Below are 16,788 nucleotides of genomic sequence, written 5' to 3' on the forward strand. Positions count from 1 at the left end.
GTTCAGTTTGATTTTACCTAAAATGTCGGGACTTTACCTCTGAGACCCAGATTTTTCTCAGACTGACTCTATTTTAGACATAATTAACTATATCATGCAGCGGAGTACCTGGTAGTTTCCCTTGAGGCTGCCAATCATGGTGGAGATCTGGTTGACCAGGCTGAGATCATGGATTAGGTTCTGCAGGTCTTGGTACAGCTGACCGGGGCCCATGTACAGTTTATCTACACAGAAACACATTTTCAGGCGGTTGATTCACATCAAATCAAATGTAATAAAAGTGTAATAATGGCTCATACAGTAGCAAAAGAGCAGCAGTGACTACAATCCCAAATTAAAGTATTACAAACGGACAGACAGCATGGCTCAGAGGAAGCTGAATGAGCAAAGTCAGGGTGATTAGATAAGCAGTTGTCCTCCCACACGGACAGTGACAGCTCTGCAGGCGTGGCAGTAATTCTCACCCCTGTGAACCAGCCAGCGTTAGCTTTCAGGGGACAAACATCTAATGCTGTTTGTTGATGCATGTCAGTGTAAATCATCCTCTGTTCCTCCCACCTGTACCTGCTCTATGTGGGCGGAAACAGGTTTCCAGCTTCCTGTCTGCCCCTTGTGGAAGCTAGTAATCCAACGTGATGTTACAGCAACTGTTGCAGTTCTGCATCTATGGAAAAAACACTGCAGCACAGACCGGATTAAAGGTCTGTCAGGGCACCGGCCTCCATCGCTCTCCGTCAGTCAGCTGATCTGCCCATGAAGAACAGCACTTGCAGCAGAGAGCAAGAGGAAAACACTTGCTAAGTCTGCGTGTGAAGGTCTGCAGCGAACAAAGAGTTAAACTGCAACTCTGGGAGATCCAGAATGCCTTCAGCTCTGTTTGCGTCTGTTATTCTTCTCTCCTCTTTCATACTCTCGTACAATAGTCACAAAGTCTGACTCCGACTGCAGCTCCATGGTAACCCGGCCCGGCTCCCTCACGACTGGGCGTTCGGGGGAAATCTTACCCCTGTTTGTACATGACCAGTTCGTTGGTGGTCTCTGTAAGAGTTACTCTGAAACGTTTCCCTCCGAGTTTGCCTGCATGAGGCTGTTCAAATACAGCCATCTTTACACATGCGTGAGCACTACTGCTGGGCCTCCTGTAGACTATATTGGTTTTTGGTTTCACTGATGTTTGCATGACCTCCAATTCAATCGCAGTGATCCCAAAATATATTTCACATGTTTATTTACTTGAAACAATCATGATATCAGATGAGGAATTTGCTCTTGGAGTGTTTCTGGTTTTGGTAGCGTCTGTGCGTGGGTGTCTTTCTGTCTGCAAACACAACAAAAGGTTTGAAGTTTTATCAGAATTTATTCAAAGTAGAAACTGCTTCTTGTTGTTCCAGGCTCGTCTAAGGCAGCTGCACGGCTCATGTGTCTCTTTAAACACTGTGACCAGGAGGCTGAATGCAGGTCGGGACAGGAATAAACCTTCATCATTGAAACATTAACATTTCTACATGATTTAAATGTCTTTGTTTTTATTGTTATTGCTAAGAAGCCCTATAACCTGCATATGACTGGTCTCTGTGCTAACTTTCTCACACCATCAGTACCATTACTTGCTGTTTATTACGTGTATTTACTAGCAGAAGTAATAAGGCCCAGGCAAGAATATAACCCCATCACAGCAGCGACCATTCCCACAGACTAGACTGGCTCTGTGTAACCCATTTCAAACTGGGTCCAACCTCGTGAATGGCTCTTTGTGAGAGCACCAACTGCCCAGATTTTTCTAACAAAACCGGCCCAGGAGCATCTTCAGAAGCAGGACAGTCACCCCAGCAATTACACGCTTCCTAAAAACAAACACAATATCTACAAATGACACACCGGCCGTGAGAGCCGCAGGAAAACAACTCCAAATGACCGGTGTGCACGGTGGTCTAATTGCAGTGCAGCGTAGGGAAGAGATGACTTAAGCAGAGAGACATGAAAACGATGACATCATAGCTGGAGAGTCCCTGCGTTGCCTTCACTGCAGGCTGGTCTGCGAGCGGATTTTTGGCTGCACACACGGGGCTGAGAAAACAATTGTTTCCACTTGTTAAAAGTTCCTGGATGATGCACACACACACGTACACACACACAGTTGTCCAGGAGCTTTTAACACACACACACACACACACACACACACACACACACACACACACACACACACACACGCACAAATCAAGTTATTTCCAGACTAAGTGCATCACAGCGAGGAAACTCTGATGTATTAATGTTAAGTAATGTAGATAATCTCAACATTAAGTTCCATTACATCTGATTCTGTCTGCAAGAACAGCCCCATCATCTGTTAACATGCTGGACTCTCCATGGGAGGCAGATGATGTGAAACAGTGGAGCGCTCGCTGAATGCAGCTTACACTCAGGGAAAAAGTAAAAGCACATAAATAGCAGGTAGAGAAAAGAAGAAGGTGTTTAAGTAGCTGGTGGGCAGCAGGTGTGGATCAGAGATCGATGACAGTGTGACCACTGGCAGGAAAAGTCTGACTGTTATATCAAAGTATTTGAGAGAAGTGGAGAGTCAGTGAGCTCCGGAGCGCAGTGTGTAATCAGCGGCAGTAATTACAGCGCTGAAGGAACCAACCTTTGACCTCTGCTTGAATTCTTCAAACTTTGGACAAACCAGGGAAAATACGTAATCAAAGCATTGCAGCAGACACCCGGCAAATTTAAACACAGATCGAATCCTGAAATAAAAAGTGCAGCGCTGCGACCGCAGAATGCGACGCTGTTTTTAGGCCTGCTGTTTGTCTGGTCTGGGCCTTTTAAAGTGGCCGAGCAGCTGTGTGTGACGGGGAACCTACTGGAAAGACTGAAATCACCCGATCGGCAGCCAGCAAAGCTGAGGACTGCAGAGGGGAAAAAACACACATGTGCTGGCTGGGAAATAAATATTTCCACTGATGTTTTTAAGAAACGGTGACAGTTTTCAACTCGGTCTAAGGAAGTCGAAGCAGATGCAGTTCCTCATGTCAGAGGACCGACCCTCAACTGCTGATACCGTACGATCCACTAAACTAATGAGTTACTAGATTTGTGCCAAACAGAGACACAAATAAGGTGACGGGCGAGCAGACACAAAATCCCTGACTGTGAAACTGCGTCGTACTTGGCTTGGCGCTGATCACCACTTTCTCGCCCGAATGAGGAGGAGGGAAGCGGCCGGTGTCGGCCATGTCTTCGCTGGACCCGAACTCAAGCACCTCCACGAAGCTCAGAGGCACGCTCCACTTCAGAAGGAACTTCTGGTCAAGTGTTACGCTTCCGCTGCCACTGCCGCTGCCATCCTGAAATCTGAAAAAGAAACGAGCGATGAAAACGCTTTGATATGAAACCCCCCGATTCTCACACAGGTATGTAACTTTGTGGGTTGTGGTCTCCCTCACCGGATGTTGGGCGTGGCACACATGAGCACATCGTTGAGCAGGAACAGGCGTCGCTCCTTGGTTTTGATGATTTCCCCACGCTCGTTGTAGACCGTTTCCACCATGTCGTCTGAGCGGATCAAGTAGCGGCTGCCGTTACTTAGAAGCTGATGACAGAGATGATATGCTACATTAATGCTCTGAAGACGCTAAACAAAAACCCAGCTCGGAGAAGGAATACAGAACAAGCAAAGACTAAGAGTCCTCGTATTTCATTTGGCATTAATGGCTCATTTCACTCTTGCATCCTCTCACTTTGGATAAGAGTAATGCAGCGACTCTGAGAATATCCAGGCTACGGGGAACTCACAGCCTGCCCCATCCAGGCCATCCTGTAAACACGCCTGTGCACAGATGCCAGAGTGGGTGGCTGAAGACAGTCGAATAATTATACCTTGGGGAAAGCTGGTGTTTTTGTGCAAACGCTGTGCTAAGCCATGCACTAAAAATAAGGTATTCAGTCAGGAGAGAAGCTCCAGTGTCTGATGGCCGCCCACACTGGGACTGAGAGAAATGCCACGGCATATGCTAAAAAATAAATCAGCCAAAAGCAAAGTCTCCACCGATCAGTAGACTTTTGGTTCGGCGCAGAAACGTGCAGACCTTGTTGAGGTAGCGCTCGTTCATGGCCTTTGCGATGTGACGGATCTCGCAGCGCTGGTCGGCTTCTCTCTTCTTTTCATTGAGCTTCTCAGCCAGAGTCTCCAGTTCGGTCAGGGCCATCTGCAGGGGCAGGCGGTCCGGGTGACCCACTGGTGTGTTCTTCAACATGTCCTGATGAAGACGAGAGAAAAAAAAGACACCAGTTTGATGCTTTTTCACCCCGTTTTCAACAACTAATACCAGCCGAGCCCTGTTCTGCCCCACTCCATCTTTCTACATATAACACACATCCTCATAATTCATCCTAAAGATTTAAGAATCGATGGAGAGCCCTTCTACGAATTATCAAGCTGTCTTGATTGCTATTAAACTGGTGTAAAAAAGAAAGAAAGCGGCCCAGTGTTCCACATTTTCACTGATATTTTCCTGCAGCAGACATTAATAGTAAATATGCCGGGGCAACGGGAAGCAGGATTAAAAGAGACGAGGAAAGCAGGTCTCTTCAGAGCAATTCCCCTGCCTCGCTTTGAGCCGCAGCTTTGAAAAACAAAGTGCTGGGTTTATGAATGCGGCACTCCCTCTGCTGGTGAACACATGAACAACACTGCCTGCTGCACATTGCATTTTACTGTGAAGGAGGTGAAAATAAGAGTGAACTATACCTGCAGCAGCAAAATGAACTGAGGGAATCTCTGGATAGGCTTCATCATCAGGCCGTACAGAGTCATTCGGTCACTGCTGGTTTCCTGACGATGCTGTCGGCGACAAGATGGCCAATTGGTGTAAAGACTTTCATTTTGTAAGAAAATCAATATACCAATCTGTTTTAATGTGAACAGCTGCATTTGATATCAGATATATAGCAAAACAGCTTTTTTTATTCAAATGCACAGCAACAAAATAATGAAACAGTTTAATGAGAAACAAACTTCCACTCTGTCCTGTAAGATTAATATTTGACATTAGTGTGTTGGTCTCAAACCTTGAGGAATTCCAGGAATGCTGGTTTGGAGGCGCACGTCTTCCTCACGACTGCCATCGCAGTGCTGAAGTTATTCACATACTCGCGATAGGCGTCCAGCACCATGGACTTGGAGAACTGCACATAAACACAGGGGTTACTTACTGCATCATGTGCTTCAGTTACAGGAAATGACATCATCCAAACCTCTATAAAGATGCAGACCACAGCAGCAGTACCATTAAAAATGTGAATTCACTTTAACTTGTCTATGGTGCTTTAATAAGGTGCAAATATGCTTTTTATAAATTAGGTCTAATAATGCTCATGCTCACAAGCAAAGAGCTGTGTGATATAGTTATGTTACATAAAGATTTACATAAAAAGCTTTTCTGTCTAAGTCATGTTCACCAATAAGCGGTAAAAGTTCCATCAGACGGAGAACTATTTATAGGAATACTGAAAACGATTGATGCTGGTCTGCTGCTGAAAACGGATTTTCAGTGTTTTGTCCATCAGTTTGTCCAGACTGAATCTCCTGAGTGTTGGCTGATGGGCAAAGCGAGACTCAGACGTCATCCTTTCAGCGTGCGGGACAAAAGACGCTCCCTCTGAGGGCTTTTATCGCTTTTTTAACCGCTGAGTGGCACAGCAGTGAGAACTTTAGCTCCAGTGTTATTTAGGTAAAAAAAAATGAATCTCTTCAAGGTTCAAACTTGCCTATGAGGTGACGTTTTTTTTGTTTTACTCTATAAATACTTCAGGTCCAAATAAAGCTTTTAATGTGAAATCCTGTGGTTTTATTATTTGAACTGTGGCGTGTCACATGACAGGCTTTAGATATCTCCGTGAGACGTCTGACAGGAAGTAAGATGGCACGAGCTTACCGACGCCACAAAGACATCCCCAATCATCTCCAGGCTGTCCCACTCCGCCACGCGGCTCGCCAGGGCGATCTGGAACAGGAAGTGGCACTGCAGGATTTCACGCACGCGATAGAAAGTCATCTTCAGTTTCCTGTCACTCAGCAGTCTGGGCTCGATCTGCGACAGGGGCTTCTCGTATTGCTGACGAAGGAGACAATACAAACTGTAATAAGATGCACTTAAGAACCAAAGCGCCAATCACCGCAGCTGTACTCGCATACCTCTAAAATCCTCTTGAGAGAATCGAGATAATTCTTCTCGCTCTCCAAAATAGATCCCAGGATGCATCTTCTGACCAGCTGTGGATCAAACACAGGTTTCCTTCACCAGCGATTTCACAGAGTTAAGCATAACTGGATTAGGTTAGAGTTGGGAAAGTTACAAACCTGCTGCTGTGACAGAGCCTCCGGTGCTGGACACAGTACTGGCTCAACATTGAAACAGTCCACCTCGATGAAGAGTCCAGACTCCTCATCCTCAAAACAGGCCGACTTCTCTAAAAGATTCGAAACAACAGGAAGTAAAGCACTAAAGTCCACCTGAAGAGCAAAAAGCTATGACTCAGCCTCCTAGAAGCACCAAGTGACCACATTTACAAGATTTTCAGAAAACCTGACCTCTGACCTTGAGGCTGAGGTCAATGAGATTTGAACTCCTAGGTAATTGTGTATTTTAGTGTAACTTAAGCAGCACAAACCCTGACAGAAAGACTTGGTTTTGATGAAGGAGCGTCCCTTCTTCACTGCAGCTTTGGTTTTCTCCAGTCCATCTTTGGTTCCTTCCTTGGCAGCCTTCACCAGCTTTTGCATCTTGGATGAGACAGAATGCACCATTACTAGGATTTGAAGAGTCCTTTTTAGTCCAGGTTTGGTTTAGTCTGTCTAAACCTACGGCTAAAGAAGAGCTGAACCGATCTACAGGAGCAGTGTTAGAGGAGGGATGAACAGAATGCGTAACACAAGACGACAGAAGAGCAGAGGCGACCACAGGAGACAGAAACTGGGACATCAGCTAAAAGCAACGTGGTGCTTTTAAGAACATAATGCGAGATCGAGGTTTAAATGTCACAGACATCGCAGTCTGTACAATGGAACACAAAGGTTCAAATGCTTGGGAGACACGGTTGCTGGTGTCTCAGTTTGCTGAAGAATAAACACGTGTTACTTTAAATGTGTCCTTTCGGACGTCCGACGCACGAACATTCAATGAGACAGGTCGACGTGGCAGAAAGGGATGCAAAGGAACTGCTCGCACTCCCACCATCACCACCACCACAAGTTCATTCACGTCACAGCAGGATGAAGGTACCAAGTCAGAAGCAGGACGCCCAGAGTGGAGGTAGCCAGACTGAGTGTGAAGGGCTGGGACTACTTTATCTAGTACAAACACATGAGGTGAGCCTCAGCCAGTTTACCTTCTGCTCGTGTTTCTGTTTTAACTGCTGCAGCTCTACCGTTCCCACTGTGTTTGCCATTAGATCTTTCATCTTTTTCTCATAGTGTTCTTTCAAGCGTGTCAGATCTTGAGAGAGCTAAACAAAAGCAAAGCAAGCGTTACTGGTTACACAGACTGGGAATGAGCAGGAGTCCCACCACGCTCGCCTTCGTGTCGACGTGGTGGTTTTTTAAATAAAGTGATTTTGAAGTGTCAAAACCACGAGGCAAATCATCACAGCGTGCAGGAAGACGACTAGGAGAAGCGAATGGGCTGCATCGAATGCACGAGTGTGCATCGCTGTAAACTGGAAAGAATAAGCACAGTAAAAAAGACACTTTCATAAACTGTATGAAAGACACGCTGCGTTATCCCCGCTATCCTGAGCTGCATGTTTAATGTGCTGACGAGAAAAGTAATCCTTATACACACATGAGTCTTCCTCTGGGGCGGCTTCCCTCTCATGAAGGCGTGGGGCAGGCCGTTCTCAGGCCGACCTTCCCCGTCGCTGGCTTCGTCGTAGCTTTCAAACTCGCTGGAGCTCCAGCCGTTGTCGAGGGAGCTGTTGCAGCCGCCCTCCTCGCCGAGCTCCACATCGTCGTAGATCATCTCATCTGGATCTGTACGAATGAGAGCGACTCGCAGTGATACTCAGAAATACTACAGTCTGGCTATGACCTTAAATGAACTTGAAGTTTCATGATGCAAACGAACACGTCAGAAGTCCCAAGCTTCACTGAATGCAACACTCATCTCATCAAAATATCTAATTAGCATTGATTAGTGACATTAAAGTCAATAAACAAGTCAAACAGGAGTTTTTGAGCCTAAATAAGTCAAACGGTGACTTTTAAACGAGAAGAAAGAAGCGAAAGTGGACGGGATCAAAAACAGGAAGCTTGAAACTGAATGTGTGGAATGAGAAAAATAAAGTATAGTTCACAAACCTGTGTTGGAGTCGGAGTTTTCTCTGGGCACATCATCATAAATCACCTCATGTGGATCTGAAAAGACACGTGCACGGTTTTTACACACCACGTAACCGATCCAGTAACGCGACAGCCAGGATGCGATGCAGGGAGAGAGCTAGAAGACAGGCAAACGCAAGGCTGTGCTTCCTCAAACGAACGGGGAAGGAAGTCTCCGGGAATCCAGTTGTGTCATAAGAACATTTTAAAAAGATGAGAGCACCCTGCGGGCATGTCGTGACTGCGCAGAAGCAAACGCAGAGAGATGACACCGCAGCAGCACCGCGGTAACTTTGACCTTACTCGGAATTGTTTCCTTACTTTCCATCCATGCGGTGTTGGCAGGATCTGCTGCCCATTTTGCCAAAGCATCCTCTTCTCTGATAGGTGGATACTCTTCACTGAAAACACTTGGAGAACACATAAAAACACATTTTCAATGTAACATGTCCCCGACGTTGCTGTCGATGCACTCTGTGATGAGCACAAACGGCTCGCATGTGACTCACCTGTCAGCTGAGGCGTTCCCAGTCCCAACCAGCATCACTGCAGGGAAAATGAACTGTGTGTGAATCCTGCAGGAATTATTTTCCCCAATCAAACATTCCAAACAGCACATCACAGAACTGCAAAGCTTTTCCACACGTGCCACCAGGGGTCACTGATAATTCCACGGATAATTTAACCTGGATATGTTTTAGAGTAAATGTGCTTCCACAAAACTTCATCTAACATATGTGTCTAATTGAAATTCCTTCTGCGTGCTTCTGTTTTCCTTGGAAGATGTCATAACTTCAGCAAAAGGCCCGTACTGTGTGCATTCATCAAAAAACTGCACAAATGAATATCATGGTTGCACTCTCTGGCTTTGTAACATCTAAAAAGCACAAGTATTTCAACATGGTGTGACCTTGTTTAGATAATTACAGTGTAATTAGGCTCCTGGGACTGCCAGGCCACAAGCTTGGGCTCAGTTACTGCAAGATTTTAGGGAAACCGGAAAATCCTTACAGCCAGCACGGATCTTTGGGGAGCGCTAAATTTAGACCCTACTTCCTTGTGGCAAGGCTTTAGGAAAAACAAGAGAAAGAAGAAAGGCCGGGGGGATCGCAGCAGCCGGGACCGCGTTTACGTGTCATAGCTGTGCATCCGTGAGCGAGAGCAGGGAAAAAGGGATTAAAAAACAACTTCACTGCTAGGGAAGATTCAGTTATGGATATAATTTGATAAACATTTGCTTTAACTCGGAAGCATTCGCTCTTAATTTAGCAGCGTTTATTAAAGTCTCCTCCGGGTTTCCCCTGGTGCTCGTTTCATTTACCATCTTCATCCACGGAGAGGTGTCGAATGATGACAGGTGTGGTGTAAGCTGGGGTGATGAGCGGTACTCCAGAGGGGGTCGCATAGCCACACGGGACAGGCACCGAGTATCCCGAAGCGATGCCAGCAGGGCTGCCGGGAGGATCCTGGCCGTCTGCCTCTCGTTCTTTGGGCTCCGTGGGCGAGGGGGTGGGAGAGGCGGGTCTGTGCTGCTGGTCAAGCTGCTGCTGCTGGAAGGAAGTGATGTCAATCACAGAGTAGGGGTTGACTTTGCCCTGGGAGGAGGAACCGGGGGCGACGTGTGGAGCACGAGCGTCGCTGACAGATACTTTCTGGCCTTCACTGACTGCTGAAGGAAAGATCATACAGTTAGCTGACAGTTACAAATATAGTTACAAATATAGTTACATTTAGACAAAGATGGCCTCAAATTATTATATTTATTTGCCTATATAAACTCGACTACTGCACACATTAGAAATGAGCATTAAAAACCTTTTAATGAATGAAATCTTACTTTTTCATAGCTGTCTGATTATTTTGGTGTCTCTCAGTTGTTCATATAAACATTATTCATTTTTTAAATACTCTGTTAGACCCATTTCTCCTTCAGAACTGCCTTAAATCTTCAACAAACTGCTGGAAACATTCCTCAGAGATTCATGGCCACCACATCCTAAAGGTGCTCTGCTGGATTGAGATCTGGTGACTGTGGAGTCCGTTTGAGTACGGCGAACTCATCGTCATGTTCAAGAAACCAGTTTGAGACGATCTGAGCTTTGAGACGTGATGTGGTCTCTGTGCTCACAAAGGCACAGCCATGATCTACACTCCGGTAAGATGTGGTGTTCAGACGATGCTCGTTTGGCACGACGGGGCCCAAAGTGTGCCGAGAAAATTTCCCCCCAGCCGCTCATAGAAGGCAGGATGGATCCATGCTTTCATTAGATTTCCTGTTCTGAAAGTCACAGCAGACACGGAGACTCATCAGAACAGGAAATCTTTTATTGGTGAGCCTGTGTGAACGGTGGCCTCAGTTTCCTGTCCTTAGCTGACAGGAGAGCCACCCGGTGTGGCCTTCTGTAGCCCATCTGCTTCGACGTTTGACGTGTTGCAGTTTCAGAGGTGCTCTTCTGCATACCTCAGGTATAATCAGTAGTTATTTGTGGTTACCGCTGCCTTCCTATCAGCTCGAGGCAGCCTGGCCAATCTCCTCTGACCTCTGGAATCAACAAGGCTTTTTCTCAACTTACAGAGGAGCAGCTGAGGCTCAGGAGGAAGAGCTATGAAGGGTTGGTGCTTTGATCCATAGTTCCTGCATCGGTTAGATTAAAAGGTAAGAAAGCACTTTGAGCACTCAGACTATGAAAGTCCCATGTTTCCATTTAACTGCTGCTCACTGGACATTTGCTATTTTGCATCTCTGTTGTGGGAAAATTCCAGTCCAACCTGAAACAGCTTAGATGTTCACACTGGGGACACGTTTCTAAAATCTTGACTGCTGCTGTGATTTGGTGCTACTTTTATGCAGCTTTGGTTAAAGCTGCAGTGGCATTGTGCAGCAGTGAGCAGTGCTGAAAGTATGAAAACCTGAATGGGGGAACATCACGTAGCGTCTACGCTAGAAGACTTCTGCATGTATGTGGATCTTGCATCTCTCACGAGTGCAAACGATGCTCAAACGGTGAAGTGTAGTGCAGTGGGAACATCTCATCATATTTCAGAATGACTGAGAATAAACAGAGCCCAGCCAGACCGCTGCTGCTGCTGTCGTGCCCTTCAGTGATAAAAGCCAGAACATCTCCAGCTACAGGCAGCCAGATATACAAGGTGTCACCAGAGAGACAGACTGCCCCACTTTACGATCTCACTCGCGCTGGAGCTGAAGGGGCGTGAGCAGAGCCAGATAGGGTACGCACAACATGACAGGGCAATGCAGAGAACCTTTGTCACTGCCAAAAAACAAAACACACACTCGAGGCATTGTTTGCACTTAACTGATTTCCAAACACAACTTTAGTTGGAAGGACTCTCTGTCCTAAGGAAAGGCCAGCACTTCTGGACTGCATACCTGTTGCTGCAGGACGTGTCTCCGTGTCATCATCCAGAGGAGGGAGCGGAGGCGGAGGCAAATCATTCTCCCTGTCATCAGTCCCCTCAGCAGCAGATGTCCCTTCAGCTTCTGAAGCTGCGCCACCTGCTGTGGCAACTGTTCCATCTGCTGATGATGGAGCTGCGGAGGAAGGCACCGGGGGGTCCGCAGTGGGGAAGAGGTCCGAGCGTTGGCTGTTCACAGTGCTGTCCTTGTTCTGATCCCTACTGACGGGGAGCGCGGGCGGCGGGCAGGCAGCCTCGGGGATGTCGTCAAAATCGAAGGGTTCCCCCTCATCTTCATCTGCAAAAGAGATGTCACCTGCCAACACTGGACAGGTTCCAGATGTGCCAGGTGTTGGATTTTAGTTAGATTTAGAGAATAATAGCTATTGCTTTATTATCTTATCATGTAGTGCAAAACTCTGAGGTGACAGACACACTAATTATGAGTTTACCACAATCAGCTAAACACTTTTTGACTGCATGATAATAGTAACGATACTTAAAGCGCTGCTTTAACATCTGTAGCATCATGGGTGGTGCTGCAGCTCTGGAAAAAGAGGCTGAGGACACAGACACAGATGCGCTCTGGGTGGCATTTGAAATCTGCAGGACTGAGCCACATACAGACTTCTAAATAAGGATGGGCTTGACTTTATTGCACAAGCGTCGGCATTGGGGACTGGCACCGAAGCAGCACATGCACTGGTTTTACAGCAAAAACAAACTGGGGGGTTCCAACGCACAGCTAGCATTCAAAGGCATTCACATCAGAGCGCTCAGCTGACAGGAGACAGGAAGGGAACTACAAATATCTTTCCAGTTTCCACACTGCAATTAGGCCAGCAGGAAAGAGAGCTGTTACTCCCTTCAGCGAGGGCTACAGCCTGAGTTTGTGCATTATTCCTGGTTTAGGAATGCTCAGCCTTCATTAGCAGGCTTCAGCTCCAACATGGATACAGACAGTTTGTGGGATTGCAGTAAAAAAAAAAAAAACGAGTATTTTTATTTCAGAAGTCAGTGCTGGTGGAGATATGAGGTAATACTATAAATAGGCTTTACAGAGCTTGTATGGGGCTCTGCTTCTATCAGAGCCAACATCGTGAAGGGTTTCTGAGAATCATATTTTCTCCCACTATCACAGTTTCTCTCAAATACCACAGATTCTTTGTGATCACTCACACGTCTCGTCACAGCCAGCACGGCTCCGTTCACTCTCAGTGTAGAGTTTGATTTTCTGTCTCATATCCCGAACGGGGTCCCAAAGAAAACAGAGCACGGTCTCCTGTGTGACACGGTGAGGCCCCCCGACAGCACCAGAGGCCGAAATAGCTCAGCTGGGTGCGCGTTAGACTGAAGATCGAAAGGTCACTGGTTCGATCCCACCGCCACAGTTTTTATTCTTTGCTGTCATGTTTGAAGTCCCAACATTTACACATACTTCTTTGATCATTGTATAGTTACTGCTTACACACAGTCACCATCTAATTAACCACATTCACCTCCAGGCTAGTGGCCAGCTAACGGGCTGAACCCTAACTTTGGTGCACACAGCTGTGACTCAGGCTCTGACAGGTAGTCGTTCCACCTCCTCAGTGTGAGAGAGAACAGCCTGTGATTAATGTTCCCGCTCAACTTTGTCAACCCGTGTCCATCTCCACCCACGGCTCATGAAAACAGAAGTGCAAAGAACAAGCATGGGAACAGAGATGCTATCTGCCCGTTTCCATCGGTGGAGCTGAACGCTGTGGGACGCCGTGATAAAGCACGGACAGCCTTTGGAAACACTGGGATGTAGGATGCATGATCACATGCTAAAAACTGCAGTAATCGGCACTTTGGTGAAACACTCGACAGTGTCACAACAGAGTTCGTTTGATTGGATTTTGCCAGAGCAATAATCACAGATGGCCATTCAATAGTACATCTGTAACTGTGGGCCGAGGAGGTCATTGATAGCTGGCTCGGTGAGTGGCTGTGCATGTCAGAACAGCTTACTTACAGACTGTGCACACACACGATTATCATCTAACGTCTACTTTCAGCTCTTAAAGGGAAATAAAATCTCCACTTTGAAGAGTTTCTTTCAACTTTGTAGTGTTATAAAAATATAAGACTACAAAGTTGAGATATATATATATTAGGGGTGCAACGATACACAAAATTCACAGTTCGGTTCGATACTTTGGTGTCACGGTTCGATATTTTTTCGATACAAAAAAAATGTTCATGCCTTTTTAATTTGTCATTTATTAAATTTTCACGGCACATTCCGCACCACATCTCTGTGCGTTCATCATTTGTTTGAAGCCAGCTCACCTCCTGCAACCACTTTTCCGAGAATACGTGCTTCTTTTGTGGTTCGGACTCCTGACATTTCTTTGGAGGTGGAGGAACATCACAGTAATTGCTTAAAGGAGCTTCTTCGACATCTTTAAGAGTTCTAAACAAATGTCTGTCCTCCTCCTGAAAATCTTATGTATGCAAACACGCGTTGCAACTTCTTATCTTGTGCGCGTTTTTTATTTTGACAGCGAATGCGCACCTGCGGACCACTTATGTGCAGCCCTGGTTATTTAGCTCGTCATATTGCAGCCACAGAAATTCTTTTGTCCATGAAACCATAAAGCTGCACTTTCTTTTTGCCTTATAGTCTGATTTGTCATAACTTCTCCGTTTTGTGGTAAGCTTTTCTTTGGCTGTCACTTCTTCACCCTGACCTGTCTTATTTGGCTCAGCAGAACTGAAACATATATCCTGCTGCTTTTACACACACACTCACATAAGCTCAGCGATTCTCTGCGCGATCAACCTCTCACATGTTTAAGCTGCGGGAGATTTCACTTGTCATGTTTGCGTAGTAAGCTAACGATTAATAAGACTATGTCAGAGGAATTGGTGCACAAATTCAAACGCGATTTCAATATGTCACATATTGACAGTGGCTCACCGATGCCAATGACATAATTACCCAGCTACATTTCCGAAAGAATGCAAAAGCATTGACATATATTTTTCCTTCCTACGATAGGCCGACGGGCAGGGCAGAGATAGATTTTGGTAGCCCGACTGGAAAAATCGCTAGCCCCGGGACGTCGGGCTAGCGATTTTGCGAGCCCTGTATCTGATTGAGGAATCACTCATCTTTGGAAAAGAGAGTTTATTACAGAGAAATGTCTCTTTCCAAAATAAAAGCTATACTATCCGCTATTCTCAACACAGACAGCATCGTCAGAAGGAAAGTTGATAAAATAAATTAAAAATTTTGTATTGTTCCATACATATGCATACCGAACCGAAAGCACTGTATCGAACAGTTCAATATCGATACGAGTATCGTTGCACCCCTAATATATATATATATATATATATATATATATATATATATATATATATATATATATATATATATATGCAAATGTGGCAAGGAGGCGAGCTGTTCACGCTGACAATATGGATGTTGTTCTGAGGACCCCTCAGCTCCATAACGGTCTGCTTAAATGACTCACTGCTTCTGTTTCGCCTCAGCAACAAATCGAGCGAGCGGCCAGCTGGAGACGAAGGATTTCTCTGGCCTGCGTCTACCCCGGAGGCTTTGTGTGCCCCTGTGCGCGCTGCTGCATCAGTATTCTGCCTCATACTGAAGCACATTGTCTGCTATTCACAGTAGCGCAGCACATTTTACTCTCCTTACTCCCTCATTCCTCCGCCCACGCACGCTACAGCGGTGGATGAGCGGAGGAGAGGAATCTGCGCTGTTGACTCGAGCTGCACAGCTTCATCAACCTCTGAGAAAATCATCTAACCTTACGATGACCTGCAGAAGTGATCAGCTGACCAACACCTGCAACCTCTGTGAAACAAAGTTTCCTCATTTTGGTTAAAGTGGACGTTTTTGTTCATTTTCTGTCATACGTATACACATTTATAAACTATGACAGCTGTGGAATTTTTTAATGATCCCTGTGAGCCAAACTCTTCTTTTTCCTCGTTGGATTTGGATGATGTCAGAGAGAAAGGATATCCTTTATATAGAAGCTCCACCCACCTGCCTTTCAAACCATCTTCTTACAGAATAGAGTAGCATGTCTATTGTCATTGTACATGTACAACGAAAGAAAAGAGCAAAACAAGACGGTGGTCTTTCAGGACGAGGCGCTAATAGGAAGTGGATGATTCTTAAACTCAGCTCTCTTCCTCAGTGTGTCTATTGTCCTGTCCCTCATCTCCCCTCCCCTCACCCAGTTGCAGCAGATAGCCCCGCCCCTCCATGAGCCTGTTAAAATGGAGTTTTTTCTTCCCACAGTCACCGAATGCTTGCTCATAGGGAGTTTTGATTGCTCAGGTTTTGTAGGGCCTGTTGTTGTGATTTGGCACTATGTACATAGAATTGAACTGACCAACTGAGCTAACCGGCCCATGAAAACAACACTTTCCACCATGTTTACCAGTTTAAGCATCGAGGAAGCGGACACATGCAAATCACATATGAAGTACGAGGATTTGTTGACTTTACTTTCAGGAGGTGGGGGAGGAAAGTCTTCCATGTCCATGCTTACTGCTCTTCTCCTGCTAAAGCTCTTCAGACATCAGCACGCAGAGGCTCAGTTACACCAACGCACATTCCTACAGGAGAAAAGGACAAATGTCGTTACAGTCAGTTCAAGGAGGCTCATACAACAGAAAAAAAGAGACCAAGTTTGGCATTTCTAGGTCAGCATATGTGAGCCAGTCGGTCCACAAAAGACCAACCACTTGTTATTCAATGTTACTTAAAGCGGCAGACAGCAGCGTGGCTGTGTTGTCACGGTCTGCTACCTTTTGTATCAACATCTGATTCTGAACCAAAGCGAATTCAGACAAATGAAGAGTGAGAGAAAACAAAGGAAACACTTGTAGAGCTCCCAGGGAGAGCTGATGCTGGCGTGTGTTTATGTGTGCCCGGCATTGTCATATGCTAATGTGTGTGTGTGTGTGTGATGCCATGGTATGCACAGCCT

General features: G+C 45.9%; 1 protein-coding gene across 4 annotated transcripts in view; it reads right to left on the reverse strand.

The window, feature by feature from the left end:
* arhgef10 (Rho guanine nucleotide exchange factor (GEF) 10) overlaps positions 1-16,788 on the reverse strand; it is a 57,890-nt gene that overhangs the window by 34,529 nt on the left and 6,573 nt on the right. For 2 of the 4 annotated variants that reach the window (XM_086275351.1, XM_086275350.1), the window contains exons 2-19: positions 16,305-16,414; positions 11,766-12,116; positions 9,696-10,043; positions 8,884-8,920; positions 8,696-8,784; positions 8,354-8,410; positions 7,839-8,026; positions 7,387-7,503; positions 6,670-6,781; positions 6,359-6,468; positions 6,194-6,271; positions 5,934-6,113; positions 5,068-5,184; positions 4,748-4,840; positions 4,086-4,256; positions 3,444-3,589; positions 3,167-3,351; positions 109-224 (exon numbers count right to left, since the gene is read on the reverse strand). In XM_086275351.1, the coding sequence (XP_086131477.1) occupies positions 109-224; positions 3,167-3,351; positions 3,444-3,589; positions 4,086-4,256; positions 4,748-4,840; positions 5,068-5,184; positions 5,934-6,113; positions 6,194-6,271; positions 6,359-6,468; positions 6,670-6,781; positions 7,387-7,503; positions 7,839-8,026; positions 8,354-8,410; positions 8,696-8,784; positions 8,884-8,920; positions 9,696-10,043; positions 11,766-12,116; positions 16,305-16,341 (2,532 nt within the window). In that variant the 5' untranslated portion in view covers positions 16,342-16,414. The remainder of the gene's footprint in view (positions 1-108; positions 225-3,166; positions 3,352-3,443; positions 3,590-4,085; positions 4,257-4,747; positions 4,841-5,067; positions 5,185-5,933; positions 6,114-6,193; positions 6,272-6,358; positions 6,469-6,669; positions 6,782-7,386; positions 7,504-7,838; positions 8,027-8,353; positions 8,411-8,695; positions 8,785-8,883; positions 8,921-9,695; positions 10,044-11,765; positions 12,117-16,304; positions 16,415-16,788) is intronic. The other 2 variants (XM_086275352.1, XM_086275353.1) reach the window with 2 other exon arrangements.

The sequence above is a fragment of the Aulonocara sp. 'chitande type north' Nkhata Bay genome, linkage group LG19, assembly GCF_057382095.1.
Source record: "Aulonocara sp. 'chitande type north' Nkhata Bay isolate Kocher_YH1m ecotype deep benthic linkage group LG19, A_spYH_male_GT1.1, whole genome shotgun sequence".
NCBI classification, from domain to species: domain Eukaryota; kingdom Metazoa; phylum Chordata; class Actinopteri; order Cichliformes; family Cichlidae; genus Aulonocara; species Aulonocara sp. 'chitande type north' Nkhata Bay.